Source organism: Solanum tuberosum, unplaced genomic scaffold (assembly GCF_000226075.1).
Source record: "Solanum tuberosum cultivar DM 1-3 516 R44 unplaced genomic scaffold, SolTub_3.0 scf00266, whole genome shotgun sequence".
NCBI lineage: Eukaryota > Viridiplantae > Streptophyta > Magnoliopsida > Solanales > Solanaceae > Solanum > Solanum tuberosum.
In genome coordinates, this window is record NW_006239201.1 from 772,421 (window position 1) to 795,045 (window position 22,625).

General features: G+C 33.0%; 1 protein-coding gene across 2 annotated transcripts; it reads left to right on the top strand.

Moving 5' to 3' along the window:
• The first annotated feature begins 9,148 nt into the window (after nt 1–9,148).
• On the top strand, nt 9,149–12,700 carry LOC102598760 (LRR receptor-like serine/threonine-protein kinase FLS2). 2 transcript variants are annotated; one of them, XM_015314054.1, is made up of 3 exons: nt 9,149–10,154; nt 10,224–12,520; nt 12,624–12,700. In XM_015314054.1, the coding sequence occupies exons 1-2, from the start codon at nt 9,251–9,253 to the stop codon at nt 12,407–12,409; spliced, it is 3,090 nt and encodes a 1,029-aa protein (XP_015169540.1). In that variant the 5' UTR covers nt 9,149–9,250; the 3' UTR covers nt 12,410–12,520; nt 12,624–12,700. The 2 variants fall into 2 exon arrangements, with proteins under 2 accessions (XP_015169540.1, XP_006358728.1); XM_006358666.2 differs by having other exon boundaries at nt 9,149–12,520.
• The last annotated feature ends 9,925 nt before the right edge of the window (nt 12,701–22,625 follow it).

Sequence of the window (22,625 nt, forward strand, 5' to 3'; positions counted from 1 at the left end):
TCCCCACACCCCCCCCCCAAAAAAAATCTAAGTTTATTTTTAAAACATATTTTCAATTTTAATTCAAAAATTATTTTCTACTCTCTAGTTAAAATAAAAGATATTTTCTCAAAAAAAAAATTCATTCATTAATCAAGCACTACAAAATCTTTTCCGAAAAATATTTTCTACTCACCAACCAAACATGTAAAAATAAGTCCAAAATCTACTTGTTTTCCAGGAAAATATTTTCTAGGAAAACATTTTCCTTCTTACCAAACACACCCTAAATTTAGTTTCAAGCAATCTTAGCTTGTTGACAATGCCAAGAAGCCGGCCTAAGTACGCTTTGACGGTCTCAGATTTCTCTTCCATGGCCTCCAAAAACTCTTCAGCCTCAAGATAAGTCTATTTTTACTGCATAAAGCTGACAATTTTCATTATCAAAGACAGGAGAAGCTATCTGGAAAAAAAAAACTATTTCCAGAGTTAATTTCTCACTTACAAGTCTCCCAAGAAAAACTATTAGAAATGGATCATCTATATGTTACTTTCTCCGTTTCACAAAGAATGACCTAGTTTGACTTGGCACGGAGTTTAAGTAAATAAAAAAGACTTTTGAATCTTGTGGTCCTAAATTAAAGTTAAGTTAAATGTACAAAATTGTCCTTAATCTTGTGGTCTTAAACATGCCACGTGAAAAGCAAAAAGTAAATTGTTACCAAAAAAGGAAAGAGATCATTCTTTTTGAAACTGACTAAAAAGGAAAGGAGGTCATTCTTTGTGAAACGGAGGGAGTATATGTTAAAGTTTTGGTTCATTTATGTCATTATTTTTTAACAGTGATTTTGTAAAACCAATTTTGACACATGACTTCTTGTTAGAGGTCCACATCACCAAATTAGACCCTTTGAAAATCTGACCTATTAAAAAACACACAAGTGCCATTTCCTCAACTGACATTTGTACCCTCCAACTTTGAATGTACAAAAATAGACACTTAAACTTGTATAAAATTGAACAAGTAAATACACGTGTCCTTGGTAGCATCATATACGTAGGACTACAAAATGTCATGTAGGACTTAAATGTGTAATGACTTTTTGACTTAAATGAATTAATTTCTCAGCTTTAATCAAATGAAGGTGTCAACCTAACACACCCCAAGCCCCACACAAGAAATATAGAGACAACTTGTTGTACTTAAATTTGAAACTATTGGCTAAAAGACACTCCGCTGAAGTTGACTGACTATCACTAATTCGAGTAAACGTCAATTGGGAGGCCGTGGAAGAGGTTATATATGATTTTCTTCCGCTGCCCAATAATCCCACGATGACAATACACATTTCTTGATTTATGTAGTTTTGATAATATATGGAATTGTATTATCATATATTAGTTTATTTTTCTTGAGTAAAATATTCAATAGAATGAACTAGTTTCTTCCAAGTTACAAATGCCACAAGTGACCAGAAATAAAGGAATATGAAGTTGACTTTTTTTGGCACATATCATAAAGGCAATAGAATGCCTAGTGCCTAAATTGTTGACTTGGTTTACTTTGATATTTTCTTCACTACTTGATTCATTATTTGCAGATTACAATTGGAGATTATCATACAATGTGAAAGTCATAAAAAAAGGCTTGACTACTAAGGCCCACACAGGGCAATTTGTCATAAAAATCTGCTTTAGCACATAAAATTCCTTTTTTTGTTGACCACAATAATATTTGTTTCCATTAGTAGTAAGACATTAGTGTCTAATTCTGTTCACTCTCAAACCCCACAGAAGAAAAACAGACAGAGGTGGCCACAACTTACAATACAACTTGTGCTAACCAAAAATACTAATAACAAAATATCCAAAGGAGAATTTGTGGAACACAAGTTTGATATGTTAGCACTTGTGTGGACCTCCTTGTATTCTGAGTAAATTGGTTGATGTTATTTCTCTCTATATTTTGTACTCTCATATTTATAGTGGATTGCTCATCTCCTTTGTGGACGTAGGTCGATTGACCGAACCACGTTAAATCTTTGTGTCTTTTGGTATATTTCTCATTTGGTTTCTTACTCATGGTCTTTTGAGGTTTGCTTTGCTATCTTCTGCACGACACCTATTTCCGGAGGGGCTCAGATTATCTATGCTCGAACTAAAACAACCTATCCAAAATTGCACGACACTTAGAATAGCAATGACATTTTATGAGCAATGTAAAGAAACATAGTAGAATTAAAACTCCTATCGTAATGGAGCAGCTTCAATATTGGCACCACATTGTCATAACTCAGAACAATAATATATCATATATTATCATTGTGAAAAAGTTAAAGTTGATTTTTTTTGGAATATGATAGATTGTTCTAGTTATACTAAAAGAGGGAAGCCACAAAGTTAAAAGTTGAAATACCATTTTACCCCTATCCTAATTCAAAATGTGATAAAATATCTACCAAGTTAAATCTTAATTAATCAAAATGTTTCACAACCTTTTCATTCATCTATAAGTTACAAACTAACAGTTCTTGAAGATGAATATGGTCAATATATTGGTTAACTTTTGAATAAAATCATTTTATTGTAAGATTAATCTTTTCTTTAACATATTGCTTTCAAGTATGCATTTAGTTTTGTAAAATATAGAGACAATGTACCAATCTCCTTGTTCTATTATTCCAAGAATAAGAGCTATTTGTAGGTGTACATGTAAATCTATCTAAGGAAATAAAATCAGAAAATATCCCTAAATATCTGTAAGATCCCTAAAGATCTCTACCTATAATTATGCTATGAGTAGATATGACTATGTACAATTTGTAACACTCCCCCTCAAGTTGGAGCATAGATATTAATCATGCCCAACTTGTTACAAAGATATTCCACCTGAGTTCCATTCAAAGCATTCGTGAATATATCACCCAATTGCTCTCATGTCTTCACATAGCCAGTAAAAATCACGTTCTCTTCAATTTTCTCATGAACAAAGTGACAATCGACCTCAATATGTTTTGTCCGTTCATGATACACTGGATTTGAGGCAATGTGTAGAGCAACCTGATTATCACATCAAAGTTTTGCTAGAAAAGAAGGATTCAAACCAACCTCGGCTAAAAGGTGTTGTATCCATAGTATTTCACATGTGGATTGAGCCATAGCTCTATACTCAGACTCTGCACTAGATCGAGATACAACATGTTGTTTCTTACTCCTCCAAGATACTAAATTTCCACCAACAAAAACGCAATAGCCAGTAGTCGATCTTTTATCAATTCTTGATCCTGCCCAATCTGCATCTGCAAAACATTCAACACGAGTATGTCTGTGGTCGCTGTACAATATGCCAAGGCTAGGGGCTCCTTTCAAATAACATAGAATTTGTTCCAAGGCATCCCAATGTTTGACTGTTGGTATAAACATAAATTGACTAACAATATTGACTGCATAGGCAATAGCTTGACGAGTCACAGTAAGGTAGTTTAGTTTCCCAACCAACCTTCTGTATCTTTCTGGATCATCAAAATGTTCAGCATCATCCTTAGTAAGATGTGCATTAGGAGCCATTATATTGGTGTGCCACACGGTTTCGCTCCCAACTTACCAGTTTCTGCAAGTAGGTCAAGTACATACTTTCTTTGAGATAAGAAAATCCCTTTCTTGCTTCTGGCTACTTCTACACCTAAGAAGTATTTCAGCTGTCCCAAGTCTTTGGTATGAAATTTGGCATGTAAAAACTGATTGAGAGAAGAAATTCTAGTATAATCATCTCATGTAATCACAATATCATCAACATAGACAACTAGAAGAATAATAACAGTCATTGATTGTTGGTAAAAGACTGAGTGATCACAGTTGCTCTTCTTCAACCCAAATTCTTGAACTATATCTCTAAATTTTCCAAATCATGCATGAGGACTCTGCTTTAGACCATATAAAATTTTCTTAGATGACAAACTTTTCCTTATTCCCCCTGAGCAACAAACCCAGGTGGTTGCTCCATATACACCTCTTCATGTAGATCACCATGAAGGAAAGCATTCTTAATATCTAGTTGATATAAAGGCCAATGTTGAGAAGTAGCCAAAGAAATAAACAAACGAACAGAGGTGAGCTTAGCTACGTGGGAGAAAGTGTCAGAACAATCTACCCCATATGTTTGAGCATAGCCTTTAGCCACAAGTCTAGCCTTAAGTCTTGCAATAGAACCATCAGGATTGACTTTGACGGTAAAAACCTGTTTGCATCCTACTGCTTTCTTTCCCTGGGGTAAATCCACCAAATCCCAAGTATGATTTTCATCTAGAGCATGTATATCTTCAAGCATTGCATTATGCCATCCAGAATGATTCAAGGCTTCTTTTATTGTTTTAGGGATAGTCACAGAGTCTAGAGAGCCAACCAAACAACTAGATGCAAGAGATAAGTGATCATAAGAAACAAAGTTAGCTATGGAGTATGCGGATTTGCACTGACGTGTACCTTTCTGAAGAGCAATAGGAAGGTTCAAACTTTCTAAAGGATCAAATGGAGAAGGATCTGATGATGGAGTTGATGTAGGGTATGTATCGTTAATCTCTCGCCTCCTTGAGTAAACTTCATAAACAATTGGTGGTTTTGCTGGTGCAGACTGAGTAGGTTGTGACGGCACAATGGTCGATTGATGCTCAATAAAAGAACTGGGAGATAGAGGAACAATATCAGCTGATTGTTCTGTTACAAAATGAGTAACCTGATAGGCTAACCACTCATCTTCCTCCTTCAGACTTGTAGAATTTGGAGGTACATAAAAGAATGGTATAGTCTCTGAAAATACCACATCAGTTGATACTAAATATTTACCAAGTTCAGTAGAATAACATCGATACCCTTTCTGAAGGCAAGAATAGCCTAAGAAAACACACTTTAATGCTTTAGGATCCAACTTGGTAATAGATGGTCGAACATCTCGAACATAACATGTGCTTCCAAACACCTTAGGTTCCACTGGAAATAATGATTTGTTTGGAAAAAGAATATTATACGGCGTATTACCGACCAATACAGTTGATGGCATGCGATTGATCAGAAAACAAGAAGTAGAGATGGCATCAGCCCAAAATTGCTTAGGAACCTTCATTTGGAACAACAGTTCCCGAGCTGTCTCAAGTAGATGCCTATTCTTTCCCTCGACAACTCCATTTTGAGAGGGTGTATCAACACATGAAGATTGATGGAGAATACCATGTTGTCTCATGTAAAACCTAAATAATTCTGACATATATTCTTTAGCATTATCACTCCTTAGAATACGCACTTTGGCATCAAATTGAGTTTTGACTTCAACACAAAAGGCACAAAAGTGAGTGAACACTTCAGATCTGCTCTTCATAAAGTATATCCAAGTCATTCGAGAAAAATCATCTACAAAGATGACAAAATATTTATGCCCACTTTTGGACAACAGGACATGGTCCCCAAACATCAAATGAACTAACTGAAAAGCTGACTCGACTCTCTTATTAACCCTTGGACCTAATAAGATGCTATGGTGTTTTGCAAATTGGCATGACTCACATTCCAATGAGGAAATATTCTGAAATTGAGGGAAAGCTTTTTCAACAAAGGTAACGAAGGATGTCCCAGTCGACAATGTGCCTCAAATGGAGACACAACACAAGAGCAGGCAATAGATGGAGACTCCCACTCATCAAGGATATAAAGATCATCAGAAATATGTCATTTACCAATAACCTGATTTGTTATAAGATCACGAAACAAATAATAATCGGGAAAGAACAAGATATAACAATTAAGTTCTCTCGTAACTTTACTAACAGAAATCAAATTAAATGCCAATTTTGGTAGACTTAGTACAAATGACAGAGTAATATACGAGGTTGGTTGAACAGTACCGAATCCAACGCTATTACAAGTTGATCCATCAGCTACAGTAACAGGAGAGGCTACTTTGTCTGATCTAAAGCTAGAGAAAATATTAGAATTCCCTGTCATATGATTTGTAGCACCTGAATCGATTACCCATTTATTAGAAGAGTTGATAAGACATGTTTTATCTGACCTAACAAAGGAATTAACAGAAGCAGATTCCTTCAAACATTTCTGTTATTGAGAAAATTTGGCAAACTCCTCAACCGAAACCAAAACCATTTTGTCGGATAATGAACGTGAAGCAACAACTTTTAACCGATCTGTCATTTTACCAACTATATTTGAAAGTGTTTCAAAATCCCCAAACAAACAAACAACAGCCTAATAACACAATAAAAAAGAAACTGATAGTAGCCAAAATCGATGGCCCTCTAGAAATAATTTCCCAAATAAGCTTCAAATAGCCTCCGACAAACAATATCAACTCACAAGTTAGTCAAGCAACAATTCCACTGATGCACTCATACACAATTTCCATAATCAAGTATAATTAGCAACAAACTAAGAAGTCTCAAACCTAACCAAAGAGGGTCCACAAATTCTGTTTAGAGGGTTTTTTTTCTCGAAAAAATTGGTCCTATAATTAGGGGATCACCACCAATCAGCCAGAAATGACAAGTCGATGCTGGAAAAGAAAGCCGGACCGAGCTTGGTCCACTCACTCGTGGCAGAAACTAAATTCAAGCTCACTAATTTCATTCACGGACACTGACCGGATTCCGGCAAGCTCCGGTGAGCTTTCTGACTAACAAAGAACATACAATGCTCTGATACCATGTAAAATATAGAGACAATGTACCAATCTCCTTGATCTATTATTCCAAGAATAAGAGCTATTTGTAGGTGTACATGTAAATCTATCTAAGGAAATAAAATAAAAAAATATCCCTAAATATCTCTAAGATCCCCAAAGGTCTCTACCTATAATTATGCTATGAGTAGATATGACTATGTACATTTTGTAACATAAACTAATAATAAGAATGGTATTGGTCAATAACACACTACCAAAAAACAGTTAAATTGTGGCGGGTTTTTTGTCAAGTTGTGACGGTTTTTGACTGCAACAAAAAGAATTGTGGCGGTTTTTTAAAAGTGCCACAATTAGCCTTGCCACAGGCATACAACAACGGATTTTTTCAACCTCCATGATGTATGCCACAAAATGAATTTTAAATTTGTGGGGGGTTTTAAAATTAATTAATGGTAGTTTAGAACCCTTGCAATATGATATTGATGTTTCGAAAAAAATATTGTGGGAGTATTTAAACTCCCACAATATATCATAATGTTACCAAAAAAAAATTGTGGGGTCTATAAAACTCCACAACATAATTTCAATTTTTTTTTAAAAAACATTACGTGGAAGTTTTCGACCGCTACAATATGATTTAAATGTTTTAAAAAAAAATTAGTGGCAATTTCATTTCGCCTTCATATTTTTATTGTTGAAAATTTATTTTCATTTGAAATTTAATTATATTAACGAATAAATTAAAATAAATAATTAGTGGCAGCTTATATCCGCCACAAAATATTGTTGCTACTGAAAATTACTTTTTATTTAAAATTTAATCATATATTTTCCCTCATGTTGAAGACACAATTCGGTACAATCAGGAAAAGACTGCTTCTTCAGCAACTTCCTTCCTTTTTTTTCTTCCTTGATAGTGTCAATGTAGACTCTAAAATAATCAAATAAGTTATATATAATATCAGCCATAAAAACCTTGACACCAAGTTCATCTGAAAGTTCCCGAGCTTCCTGTGTCACTTTAACATCAAAGGCCAAGATGGTTGCATACTCTTTCTTCTTCTCAAGCATAACACTAGCTTTCATGACATCCTTTTTATGCACAGGACCTATGCAAAATCCCACTGACATGTATGCTTACTTCCGGGGTCTAAAAAATTCCAGCAAAGCTTAGCTACAAAATCAAATAATCTAGAGGAGACTTAAACATGACTATGAGTGGTCTAGAGTTAAAGAAATAACAAAATCTAAGAAAGGAATAGAATTATTCACATATGACTGATTGAACTAACAAAATAGACTGAACAAACATTTAACTTTGAGTGATTGGATTCCCGACTTGCTGGAACAATCCTAAAAGAATCCATAACTATTGTTGGATAAGGATATCATAGATAGCTGAGAGAAAGAACAATGTTCACATCTCAATACGCATAAAAATTCTTCTTTCTAACCGGTGGTCCTTTATAACCAATTACTAATTTGGCTTGGATCCCAAATAAAGCTCTCCAACATTTAGTCAACCAAATAGTCCCACTTAAAAGGCTTCCCTCGCAAAAACGATCCATGCCTCGCTAACACGCAGGTCGCGAAAGCGAAAGACCTTCACAAAAAGCGAGGGTCTGGGGTCTCACCTCCCTTGCTTTCAAAAGTGAACAACCCCATCGATCGCGAGGTACAACAAATTAAGACCTCAACAACAAATCAGCCAACATAAAAATCATCGCATGGACCCTTGGGATTCGTTTGGAATCCTATTCACACAAACCAAATATGAACCTAGACTAAACTCGACGTTCCAGGCTCAATGCATGGAACCACCAAAACTCGCATCCAAGGTCTCCTTAACCCGGAACTTGTGAAAGTCACAAGAAACGAACATAATGCCTAAAAAGGCTATAACACGCTCGGGACCTCTGAAAATTCAACCAAGGCCTCACCTAGTCCTAAAATCATCCCCTGAATCCGACGAAACTCTCGAAAATCCAATCCGAGTATCCAAACCCCGAATTTTAACCAAAGTCAACCCAAAGGCTAAAATTTCACAATTTTTTAAGTTAGGACCTCAAATCCTCAAAATGACTTTGAATCTGAAACCGACAACTCTCTTATCATGCAAACCTTTTCATATTTCGGATGAATATAGGCAATTTAAAGATTAATAAATAGTTATGTAACTTAACGAAATCCAATTAAATATTAAATAATTGTTAGATATTGCCAAACCTTTTGTTTTCCATCATTTAGTATCAATCAACACAATAATATGATATTTGAAGAAATTTTGAGTGTGGTGAGTGGCAAGGTTGAGAAGACTTGACTATTGACATTCTTTAGTCTAAACCCAAAAACACATAAAAATCTATCTTGCTTTATTTCAAATCACTCTCTTCCACACAAAAGAAAAATATAGAGACTTTTGAGTGTTGTGAGATTTGACTATTGAGGTCTTTCACTAATACAACTTGTTCTGTCATACACAGTACACCTCCAAATGTTGACTGAATTGAATTTGATATCATTAAATGCATGTTCTAACATCATTCCTTTGCATTATCAATTCTGAGAAACCTTCTTGGCTTAATTATGGGTAAAAGTTTCATTCCTCTCTTTTTTCTTGCAATTTTCATTCTACCACATGACAATACATTACTTGCTAATATTAGCACTGACGAAGTTGCTCTTCTTGCACTTAAATCACACATTTCTTCTGATATTAACAATATCATAGCAAGCAACTGGTCTTCTTCCACCCCAGTTTGCAGCTGGATTGGAATCACTTGCAGCTCCCGTCACCATCGAGTCACTGCTTTAGACATTTCGAGCATGCAACTTTATGGTACCATTCCTCCACACCTTGGAAACCTCTCATTTATTTCATCGCTTGACATCAGTAACAACACTTTCCATGGAGATTTGCCAGTAGAGTTGGCTCATTTGCAGAGGTTGAAATTCATTAATGCCAAAAACAATAACTTTACCGGAGCCATTCCATCATTTTTAAGTTTGTTACCAAACCTAGGCTCTTTGTACCTATCGAATAACCAATTTTCGGGGAAAATTCCAACTTCCCTTTCCAATCTAACAAAACTGGAAGTGTTGCAATTACAGAGCAATTTTCTTGAAGGAGAGATCCCTCGAGAAATTGGTGATCTTCGTTACTTGACTGTCCTAGACCTGCAACTTAGTCAGCTTACTGGCTCTATACCACCATCAATCTTTAACATTACTACAATGCAAGTGATTGCTCTTAGCGGCAACAATCTTACTGGAAAGCTTCCAAAAACTATATGTGATCATCTTCCAGACTTGGAAGGACTTTACCTCGGTAGAAACTCCCTAGAAGGAGTTATTCCACCAAACCTGGAGGAATGCAGAAAGCTTCAACAATTGGTATTGTCATTCAATGAGTTTGCTGGAACTGTACCAAGAGAGCTTGCCAACTTAACAGATCTTACAAAATTAGCCATGACAGCTCTGCATTTGGAAGGTAGTATAAAATTTTCTTCCTTCTCTTTTCCCCCAAGCTTGTACTCATATATTTCCCGAAAATTGACAGGAGAGATACCAATGGAGCTAGGTAATCTTAAGAAACTTCAAGCATTGGGATTATCACAGAATGAGCTTACAGGCTCTATCCCTGACATCATTTTCAACATGTCAGCACTGCAGATTATAGATTTTGGACTAAACAAGCTTTCAGGTACTCTACCTTCAGATTTAGGTCGTGGAATTCCCAATATAGAAGAACTCTTTTGTGGAGGAAATAATCTGAGTGGTTTTATCTCTGCTTCAATCTCAAATTCTTCAAGACTCACAATGTTAGACCTCTCCAACAACAGTTTCACAGGTCTCATTCCTAAATCACTTGGTAACTTAGAATACCTTGAGGTTCTGAACTTGTGGGGGAATAATTTTGTCAGCGATTCAACATTGAGCTTCCTTGCATCATTGACAAACTGTAGGAATCTAAAATTACTCACGTTATCTGGTAATCCGTTGGATGGTGTTTTGCCTGCATCTGTTGGTAATTTCTCCAACGCCTTGCAAACTTTTGAAGTACAAGGTTGTAAATTGAAGGGCGTCATTCCACAAGAAATTGGTAATCTTACTGAAGTGACAAGGATGATTCTGGTTAACAATGAGTTAACTGGACATATTCCAAATACTGTGCATGGCATGTCGATCCTTCAAGAACTTTACCTATATGACAACAAGATAGAAGGAACCATACCAGATGTTATTTGCAACTTAAAGAATCTAGGTGCATTAGTATTGTCAGAAAATCATTTTTCTGGTTCAGTGCCCTCATGCTTAGGTAACATGACCAGTCTGAGGAAACTTTATCTAGATAACAACAAACTGGATTCTAGATTACCTTCAAGCTTAGGGAACCTTCAAGATCTCATAGAATTCGATGTTTCATACAATTTATTGAGTGGGGAAATTCCTCTGGAGAGTGGAAACTTGAAGGCTGCAACACGCATTGATCTGTCAAATAATTCTTTTTCTGGTAAGATTCCTAGTACTCTAGGGAGTCTAGATAAATTGATTAATCTTTCTCTAGCACATAATAGATTAGAGGGGCCTATTCCTGAATCATTTGGCAAAATGTTATCCTTGGAATACTTGGATTTGTCCTATAACAATCTTAGTGATGAAATTCCAAAGTCATTAGAAGCTCTTGTGTATCTCAAACACATGAATTTCTCATTCAATAAATTCAGTGGAGAAATTCCCACTGGTAGTACCTTTGCAAATGTCACCAGTCAATCTTTCTTGTCCAATGATGCACTTTGTGGCGACTCCCGATTTAACGTAAAACCATGCCTAACCAAATCTACAAAGAAGTCAACCTTGGGGACCCTTCAAGATCTCATTCAACTCGATGTTTCATCCAATTTATTGAGTGGGGAAATTCCACTGGAGAGCGGAAACTTAAAGGCCGCAACATTCATTGGTCTGTCGAATAATTATTTTTCTGGTAAGATTCCTAGTACTCTAGGGAGTCTAGATAGATTGATTAATCTTTCTCTAGCACATAATAGATTAGAGGGGCCTATTCCAGAATCATTTGGCAAAATGTTATCCTTGGAAAACTTGGATTTGTCATATAACAATCTTAGTGGTGAAATTCCAAAGTCATTAGAAGCTCTTGTGTATCTCAAATACCTAAATATCTCTTTCAATGAACTCAGTGGAGAAATTCCCACAAGTGGTCCCTTTGCAAATGTCACCAGTCAATCTTTCTTGTCCAATGATGCACTTTGTGGTGACTCCCGATTTAATGTAAAACCATGCCTTACCAAATCTACAAAGAAGTCAACAAGAAAAAGAGTGCTTACAGGTTTATATATTCTATTAGGGATTGGATCACTCTTCATGTTGACTGTTGGAATTGTGGTGTTAAGATTGAGAAACACAAATAAGAATGCAAGTCAAAAAGATGTGTCTCTCATAAAAGGGCATGAAAGAATTTCATATTATGAACTTGAACAGGCAACTGAAGGATTCAACGAAACCAACTTGCTTGGTAATGGGAGTTTCAGCATGGTTTATAAAGGGATACTTAAGGATGGTATCATTTTTGCAGCAAAGGTATTCAATGTGCAATTGGATGGTGCATTCAAAAGTTTTGACACAGAATGTGAGATACTAAGGAACCTTCGCCACAGAAATCTGACCACAATGGCTATTCAACGCCTGTGGTGCATTGTGACTTGCAGCCAAGCAATGTCTTGCTAGATCAAGAAATGGTTGCTCATGTAAGTGATTTTGGCATTGCAAAAATGTTAGGTGCAGGGGAGGCTTTTGTTCAGACAAGGACAATTCCAACCATTGGATATATTGCTCCAGGTATATTAAGACTTTTTAAAGTTCTCAAATCATATAAATACTCAAAACAATTCCTTCCCCTAGGTATAAGTTGATTTATGATCATTGTTGACCATGATTGCAGAGTATGGACAAGATGGAATAGTATCCACGAGTTGTGATGTTTATAGTTTTGGCATCCTAATGATGGAGACGTTCACACGAACAAGACCAAGTGATGAAATATTTACTGGAGACTATAGCATACAACGTTGGGTTAGTGATTCATTTCCGGGTGAAATTCACAAGGTGGTGGATTCTAATTTGATGCAGCCAGGAGATGAACAAATCGATGCAAAGATGCATTGTTGTTTTCTATCGTGGAATTAGCTTTGAACTGCACTATAGTGAGACCTGATGCAAGAATTAGCATGAAAGATGCTCTTTCAACACTCAAAAAGATCCGGCTCCAGCTTGTCAGTAGTCGGCACTAGGTGGAATCGGACCAGCCTACTCTTGTATGTTATTTTAGTTACCAGTCTGCTCTTGTATATTATTTTAGTTACCAGTCTGCTCTTGTATGTTATTTTAGTTCCAGTCTGCTCTTGTATGTTATTCAATTTCGCGCAAGTACTTCAGTGTATTTTATCTTGGTTGTTGGAAGAAACTCATTTCTTGATATATGGAAGTTGAAAATGAGATTTAAAATGCTCAACACAATATTTATTTTTCGTATTTACATAACTTTGAGAATCCCATTATCTACCAACCCGTGGACATGAAAGTAACACAGAACATGAATACTTGAGATGATACAGGGTTCATGAAAAATACTTGTGGAACTATTCATGCCTGGGTTTTGGGCAACTTCTTTGCTCCCACCAGAAGTCAGGTTCTGCTCGCTTAGACTGACTTTGGGCCTTCAACTGTTGATCATCTTGGACTTTGACCCATTTTTCGTTTCTGTATCACTGTGTATACAGCAGTGTATATTATGTATACTTGATGTATATTACTCAATTCTTGGCTCCCGAGACTTGTAACTTAGCTTTCCTTTCACTGAAAATGGCATCTCCTCAACACAAGAATCATTCTTTGAAACGATTTAAAGTAATACCAACCATATATTCTAATACTCGAGCTTAAATTCCATAGTAAACAGAGGAGTATACGTAAAATCACAAAAGAAAACGAGACATGATCAAGTGAACGCACATAGCACCAAGGAGCTTGACAAGAATACTTCAACCAAATGAAAATAATTCAACTTGAGGAACTCTAAATTGCACTGATTATCACAACAACACTATCAAGCCTCCAAATATATTGTCCCGCAAATTTATTTAAAGAGAAAGGTGCAAATGGGCAAGGCATATACTCTGATATACAAATTGTCATGAACTTACATAAATCCAATTATTTTAGGAGCTAATTACTTAAATTTATTCCAGTTTGTAATATTACACATCTTATAAGATTTTGGTATCTCCAGATACATCCAAATTCATGTATCTCAGATACATGGGTCAAAATTATGTATAATTTGTTCTAGATACATTGTATCAAAATAAATTCGCATGTATCTGAGATACATAACAAAATTCGCTCATCTCTCTCCCATCTCGCTCGTATCCGAGATGCATGTGAATCATAACAGATACATACAAGTACATGTATCTAGTGTGTATCGTATGTATTTGGGATACATACGAATCTCACTCGCCTTTCTCCCTATTTTTGTGTATCTTGTAACAACAATACATGCATCTAAGTGTATTTTCTTCAATATGTGGTAGAAAACTCTTAATTAGTGTGTATGTGTGTTAGCTAATAGAGTTGTTATACTTAGACTCATTTGAACTTGAAAAAAATTAGTTAAACCTGTTATTTCAAAAAGAGAAAAGACATAAAGTCACCACTGAAGTTGTCTCGAATTTTCAAAAAGACACCTTAACTTTGCAACCATCCTATTTGTTAGGGTTTTGCCTTGATTTTATTTCCTTATTTGAAGTTTATTTTTTTTTTCCTTAAAGAAAAGTCAAAGTATTACCATAAATGCTTGAATTTTTTCTGAAAGGAAAATATAATTTTCTTCCATATTTGGTTTATTCTTTCCTTAGAGGAGAAGTTTGGAGATCTATAAATTGAAGATCCATATTCTCATAACACAATAGAATTCACAATGTAGTTTTTTAGAGAGTTTTGTTTATGGGGAGATTTTCCAATTTTTATGTTTTTTATTAGTTTTTTAATTATGTAGACCAATTGGTCATATCATATAATAATAATATTATGTCTTTAGTATAGTTTTATGTGTCATCTAATTTATCGTCTTATGATTTGCAATTGTAAGCTTCCGTATGATGCCCTAATCACCTTCGTAACCCAACAAGTGGTATCAGAGCTAATGGTTCAATGACTCAGGTTCATAGAGGTTGAAGACAGGTTTAACACGGTTTCAAATCAATTTGCAACTAATTTGATGATAAAGAAGATTTTTGTCCAGCTATATGTGGAGAAGAGATTAAAACCATATTTTCAACATTCCTGCTACTGCATCTTTGAAAATAAAAATAAAAATAAAATATTTTAAAACCATTTTTAACCCATATATTTTAAATTTTATTTTTAACCATGACAAGCAGCAGTGATGAAGACTATGTGAAGAACAAAGATTATCATACATGTGAAGAAGGTGAATCAAGTTTTGTCAAAATCCAGCCAAAATGGAAGATTTGTTAGGGTTTTGCCTTGATTGAAGTTTATTTTTTTTCTTAAAGAAAAGTCAAAGTATTACCATAAATGCTTGAACTTTTTCTGAAAGGAAAATATAATTTTCTTCCATATTTGGTTTATTCTTTCTTTAGAGGAGAAATTTGGAAATCTATAAATTAAAGATCCATATTCTCATAACATAACACAATAGAATCCACAATGTAATTTTTTTAGAGAGTTTTGTTTATTGGAGATTTTTTCTCTACAATTTTTATGCTTTTTATTAGTTTTTTTAATTATGTAGACCAATTGGTTATATCATATAATAATATTATGTCTTTTAGTATACTTTTATGTGTCATCTAATTTATCGCCTTATGATTTGCAATTGTAAGCTTTCGCATGATGCTCTAATCACCTTCATAACCCAACACTATTACCCACTAAATAATTTTGAACAAATATTATTATATCATTTTTTGGGTATAAGCAATGTACTTTGAACCTTCAATAACAGGAATTTGCAAACTTCCATATAATTTGACTGCACATGCTGTTCTCAGACATTTACTATAAAAGACAAGCAAGCGATTACTATTAATTATCAAATGGAAATCGATGCCAAATACCTTGGCCAGAAGGAACGAGAACTTGCTACAGGTTGTAGTGAGCAAATTTATGTCAATATCAAACGGAACACTAAGCAAAACACCCGAAAGAATTACATATCGAGATATCATACTATTTCCGTATACATTATTACTCCCAAACATATGATGCTCTTTAATATCAACAAGAACACGAGAATCCAATTCTACCTTGAGTTCTTCAAGAGTATGGAAAGCATAGAGGTCTCATTTATCACTGTAAACAGGGTTATATGTTGGAATGATAGCATCTGAACAGTACGCACAACAGAAGAATGCATAAACCCCAAACATCCAGTATCGACACTTGACTAATGTTATCAAAAGATGTACACAAATAAAACATGTTAGTAATATGCATCAATAATTCTCGAACACTATTTGTGTGACAAACTAACTTCACGATCATCCAACCTATCCTTGGATCCCATACAGGAACAACAAGTCCATTTCCAATTAAAACTTTCCCTTAATTCTTATGAATACATGTACTATTCTGACATGATTTCTTTCAGACATTTTATCAAACAAGTATGAAGCAACTCCTAGCTTCTTTCCCTTCCATTTCTTTTTCATTCCTGCATTTCTAGAGATTCGTCTACCAACCAAATTTAAGACAATTTAAATTTAACTCATTTGCCAGCAAGTACATTACGGCCTTGCGCTATCCCAGTTTTCTTGAGTGTTTTTGAGAACAAGCCTATTCTCGTAGAAAGCGGCCTACTTTCACACTCACACATATGTGAAATCTGTCAAGGGTGCTCCTATAATTTGACACCCCACTCATACGAGGTACAAACTTTCATTAAGAGTTCAAAGACTCAAACTCCACAATTCATTATAGGATAAATGCACTCACATCATAGAGATTGAATAAAATTAATATTAATGCATTTCACACTAAGTCATCATATAATTCATTTTTATCAACCTGGTGTTAGGATCTCTAGTCTCTAGGTTGGTTTCCTCATATATGACTCAGAAATTTATGAGCTTCAATTTCATCCCCATTGATATGCTTCGGACCTTTATCTTGCTAAGGCCCTTAGTTTATGATTTTGCAAGATTATCACAATTAATATGAATGTATACCGGTAATCAATATGATCTCATAATATTGTGTTTTTTTCCATTGAGTCTGAATTTACCGTTTTAATAATGATTTTGTACTCTACCAACAATATTGATGCTTCACAATTGATCAAAATTAGAAAAATTAATTTCTCAAATTAAAGTGTTTGATATAATAAAATCAAAATCACCTTTTTCACTAGTTGAAGCTTAATTTTTGTTTTACTTCAACCTCCATAGTAGAGTTTGCAAGCAATATCATTTGATTTTCTCTCTTCCAACAAATAGCACTTATTTTTCCATCTTGTTTGCTTGTATGCTTGAACCTGCTAAGTAGTTTTTCTGCAAACATAATATCAAGTCAGATTGTTAGTCACATAGCTTATATTTTTATTAGGCTAGCAAACTCCCATTTTTTATTTGTCACAATTTTCTCACACAATTAAACCAAAAGGAGTTGCAAGACTCACGCAACCGATAAAATTGTATTTCACAATTATTTCAATATTATGTGACTTGACAAGGAAAACTCCATCACATGTATTATAGTATTTTTCATTCCAGAATGAAAATTTTCTCTCCCAAAACAGTTCATGTTAAATGGCTACTCGACATGTTTTCATAATTTATTTATAACTCTCACGTTACAACCAAAAGTCATTCCATTATAACCAAACAACAACATGTGATTTGTTCCACAATAAATATATGCATTTGTAATACTCTTTTTTTAGAGCATTTCTCAAAGATGCACAATTTCACAAATATTTTTTTTATCATTTCATGAACCCCCACTATTTTAAGAATTTAAATATCATTTTTTTTCATGAAAACTAGAATCACTTTATTCATGAAAATATTAGGTAAAAAAGTTTTTTTACCCTTTACCATTTCACCACTTGAATTGAGCAAGTATTTTACCATACACCTCTTCCCTTTCACCTCTTGAAGAGAGCGACGTTGAGCGGACTTATGTTGAGATCCCTATCTTAATATCCGCACTTTTTCAAACTGTACCAAAACATGAATCTCCTTAAAATTGTTGGTGTAATAAACCACAAATACGAAATATTACAGTTAAAAATAAAATTAAAACAATGAATAAACAAATCTTTAGGTTGAGGCGCGGATATCTGGCTCTTTTTAGGGAGCAAGCCTACTGCAGCATAATCTACACCTATTCCAGAATACAACAACCCAACACGTCATACAACTCAAACAACTCCGGATTAATTGAAGACTTCAAAGATCCACAAATTAAAAGAATACTTTCTTCAACATATAATTACTCTCTTTTGTATAGTGAATATAGTTGAAGACTTAGAATATTTTTCTTTGTCTCAACTCTCTCTCTTTCGCTACATTAACCTCGATATAGTCTCTATTTGTTCAATTTCATACAAGTTTAAGTGTCCACTTGTGCACACCCAAAGTAAGTAGACTCTAGTTCAAAATAATACAGAGTAAATATCAATTTGAAATAGGAAGTGATCCGCTACAACAAAAACAACTTTTAGCGGCAATAAATAGACACATTAATAAAGAGTGTTAAAGTCTTTATCGGCATTAGTTAAGTATCATTAGATCCAATGTCACTAAAGGCTTTAGGGACATAAACAAAGAGTGCTAATTGCCGCTAAGAATACATATTTAGCGGCAATTGAGCTATTGTCGTTAATTATTTACCGCTAAAGATCATTTTGATGTAGTGAAAAGTCTTAAAACTACTGCAGTTCCAGACTTGAGCATACCTACAAAAGGAAGCAATCACCCTCTAATAAGAACATATTTTTATGTGCTGAGATTATTATATTACTAGGTAAATTGCCCGCGCTTCGCGCGGTGGTGTACTACGTCAATAATCTACTTCTGAACATTTGATAATATAAGTGTTTTCGAGTGGGTACAACCCAACGATAAATTGTCAAGAATATATTATCCCAAGATGAAATGAAATATTTTTTTAATCTTAAAACCAAAAAGATTTGATTCCAAATGTTTATGCATTTTGTTAGTAATTCTTCATTTTACCGTAGTTATTTATCACCAAAGTCTTTAGAAAAGATAGGTAAACATATCTTTACTTCAACATAATGATCAAAAGCATAAACAATAAAGTTTAAAACATGTACTCAAAAACAACAATTAATAACATAAGCATAAATTGATGACTGTAAAAAACATACCAGGATTTGTAACAAAAGAATGAAATAGAAAGGAAAAAATCAAGCTTACTGAATGCACATTGTCCCCTTGAGGAAATTATTCCCCTATATTACCCGAGGTTTAAAGGAATAGATCCTCTCTGGATAGAACAATTCTATTCACTATTGTATTGATACAAAAACAATGATGTTAGTGAACCACTCAACAGGAGCAAAGTACACAAATATTTAATTGTGTAGAAGCAGAAGAAGAAGTTCAGAATTTTCTTTGTTTTAAAATGAGAGGAAATCCCTCTATTTATAGACAACAAAGGGTAGTGTGAATAAATACTTATTGTGCCTTATCGGAAATGTCACAATTCTTGGGAAAAGTCACAACTTTTCACAAAAGTCGCAACTCTTCATAAAAGTTACAACTCTTCATAAAAGTCGCAACTCTTCGTAAAAGTCGCAACTTTTCATAAAAGTCGCAACTTTTCATAAAATTCACAACTTTTCATGAAAGGGAAGTCTAATTTTGGAAATAAATAAATTTAAAGGGAATCCTGGTTTGTGGTGGCGCCACGTAGGCGGGCCTAGGGTTCTCTTTTATATATATATGAGATATATGATATATGATATGATATGATATGATTTGGTTAATGTTAATGTTTCTTATTTTTTTTTAAAAATTATATAAACACATTTCTATTATTTAGAGTTAATGGTAAAAAATACATCTAAACTATCTCAGTTTTTGAATTTTATACCTGAACTATTAAATGTGTGAGTTTCCTATCTTAACTATCACTCAATGGTTAGTGAAACACACCTTGACTAATTTATAATGGTGTGTATAGTACACTCTCTTTTCTGTTAATTTTTTTTATATGTAGCACTCCACATGAAAAAATAATTTCACTGTGACAAAGCTAAATAAATTAATATTACGTTAAATATTAAGCTTAAAGATACAAATTATCACCATATAAATTAGTTTATTCTGTCTTGTGTATCTTCTTCTCCACCTTATTAGTTCTGGTCTCATCTCACCCGCGGGGTCAATATCTCATATACTTGGAAGGGGAGAATTTAGATTATATATATATATTCATTCTCTAATATCAGTAACTAGTGTGGTGAGATTGAGAAATTTCAAATTTGAACTTCGAAATAATTTTTTTTAATGTAAAGTATTTATAACCACCACAAAATTGCCTTATTCGGACGACAGAATTCCAAATAATAAAGGTTAAGCCAAGTGGCAACTAACCATTATAAAGTCACACAATTTAAGATGATATTGTAAAGCATTCTTTGGTCTTAGGCTCAACAATAAGATAAATGTAAAATATTGGAAAGTGAATTTTTTGTGCTTTAATGATTGCTTTGCTTTTTGCAAAAAAGGGGATATTATTGTTTCCTTTCCACTTCCCTTTTTATAATGGAAGACTCTTGAAAGCAATTTGAGTCTGTTTAAATATTATTTTATTCCATCTTTTTTTTCTTCCTTTGAACTTCTTGTTCAAATAAAATAAGCTTTTCAATATTATTTGTGTTATTAATATTATTATTATTATTCACTATTTTCGTTCTAATTTATATTTCACTAGTGAATTTAGTCGCGCTTCGCACGATTATAATTTATTTTATAAAATAGTCATTTTCTAATATTTCAATCATAAATTAATATTTAAGAGATTGATTTTTATATTTAAAAAATTCTTTGAGAAAAGATGGTCTAAGCACACAAGTTTATCAACTCTTTAATTTTAAGAACGTTGATTTTAAAAAGGATTTGTGGTTGCGTACCGATCCTTGTATCTGCCAAACATGAGAGTAAAGTTCATGTCAAAGACATTTTGCAATAACTTAAAATTTACAAAAAACTAAAATAAATGGTACAAAATACAAAAACAGAATTTCAATAAAGTAAAAAAAAATAAAAATACATCAGACAAAATAATAGTAGAAAACCTACGGAAAAAAGTGTCAAAATCATATTATATTAAAGATTTTTATATAATCAAATTACAATGAAAAATCAAACAAAATTTTCACATAAAATCTGATTTATAATCTTATACATGTATTTCATTTTTCAACTATGACATTACGACATCATTCCTGCAAAAATTAACATTAATGTTCAAGATTTACAACAATTATCTTAAAGGATATGTGCAAGACAATATTTCATAACGTATAACTTAACATATTTTTTATTAAAACATATAATTTAAAATATAATTTAACATCTTTTTTATTAAAATAAATTTATTTTTTTAATTAGTTTAAAAAAATTAATTTGAGGCAAAAAAAAATTGATATTGTCACTACAACTATGTATACTTAATATTTTAACATATCATTTAGCAAGAAATATTCTTTTTTGATAAAAATAACAAATAATACTAATAAAAAAAATATATATGTGACGAAACTTTAACCTTGTTCATCCTTAACAAAATTGTGTTGTCATTATCATTAAAGAACTATGAAGATTTTTTCCATTGAAATTATTTTGATAAAGTTTCGTTTTAAAATCATCAAAGAACTTTCTTTATTCTATCTGTATTTTTTTAATTTTTCAATGAAGCATCATCATTAATTTATCCAAAAAAATTCTTATACGTCTCTAGTACTAAAATAAATTTAAAAATTATTAATTTTAATGAGTCTTTACTTCTGTATGATATGATTCATATATAATCGAGGATATGAAGACAACCACTTAATAGAGGAAACTTGATGTTAATTTTAATTTTCTTCATGTTTCACTTGCAATGTCTACGTCCTAAGTATAATCGGATAAAATATATTTTTATCGCCGACAACTTCTTTAAATAAATAAATTTTTTTCCAATTCGCTCAATTTCATATTTTTAATTATAAATATTAAAAATATAAAATTTTAGTATTTATAAATTTAGATAATCTACCCTTTACGTCTTCTTTTTGTGTAATTTTTGGATTTTTTCATTTTTATTATTAAGAAATTAGAAAATGTAACATAAATAAACAAAAAAATAAGTAAGAAAAAAGAAGGAAATGTAAAAAATGAAAAGGAGAAAAAGACACCAATTAAAAAGTTTTGACAGGTAAGCAGAAAAGAAATTAAAAGTAGTTTTATTTTTTTACTTTTTTGGCCCTCTAATTTTTCTCTTTCTCATTTCTTTTGTCCTCCATTGACAGGTATAAGTAGAAAAAATGTATGTAACTCCTTTTATTTTTCTCTTTTTTATTTTCTTATCTTTTGCCCTTCTCCTCCTAACTTGTCATTAAGATAAACTCTCCATTTTCTTCTTCTACTAATTTTGCTTTATCATAAATTGTGAATACGGGTGTGTTTGGTATGAAGGAAAATGTTTTCCTATAAAATGTTTTCTTGGAAAACAAATTGATTTTTGACTTATTTTCTAATGTTTGGTTAGTGATTAGAAAATATTTTTCGGAAAAGATTTTTAGTGTTTGATTTATGAATGAAAAATATTTTTGAGAAATATCTTTTATTTTTACTAGAGTAGAAAATAATTTTTGAAATTGAAAATAGTTTTTAAAAACAAACTT

Coding starts and splice junctions, on each gene's coding strand:
- LOC102598760 (XM_006358666.2), top strand. CDS start 9,251: ATGGGTAAAAGTTTCATTCCTCTCTTTTTTCTTGCAATTTTCATTCTA.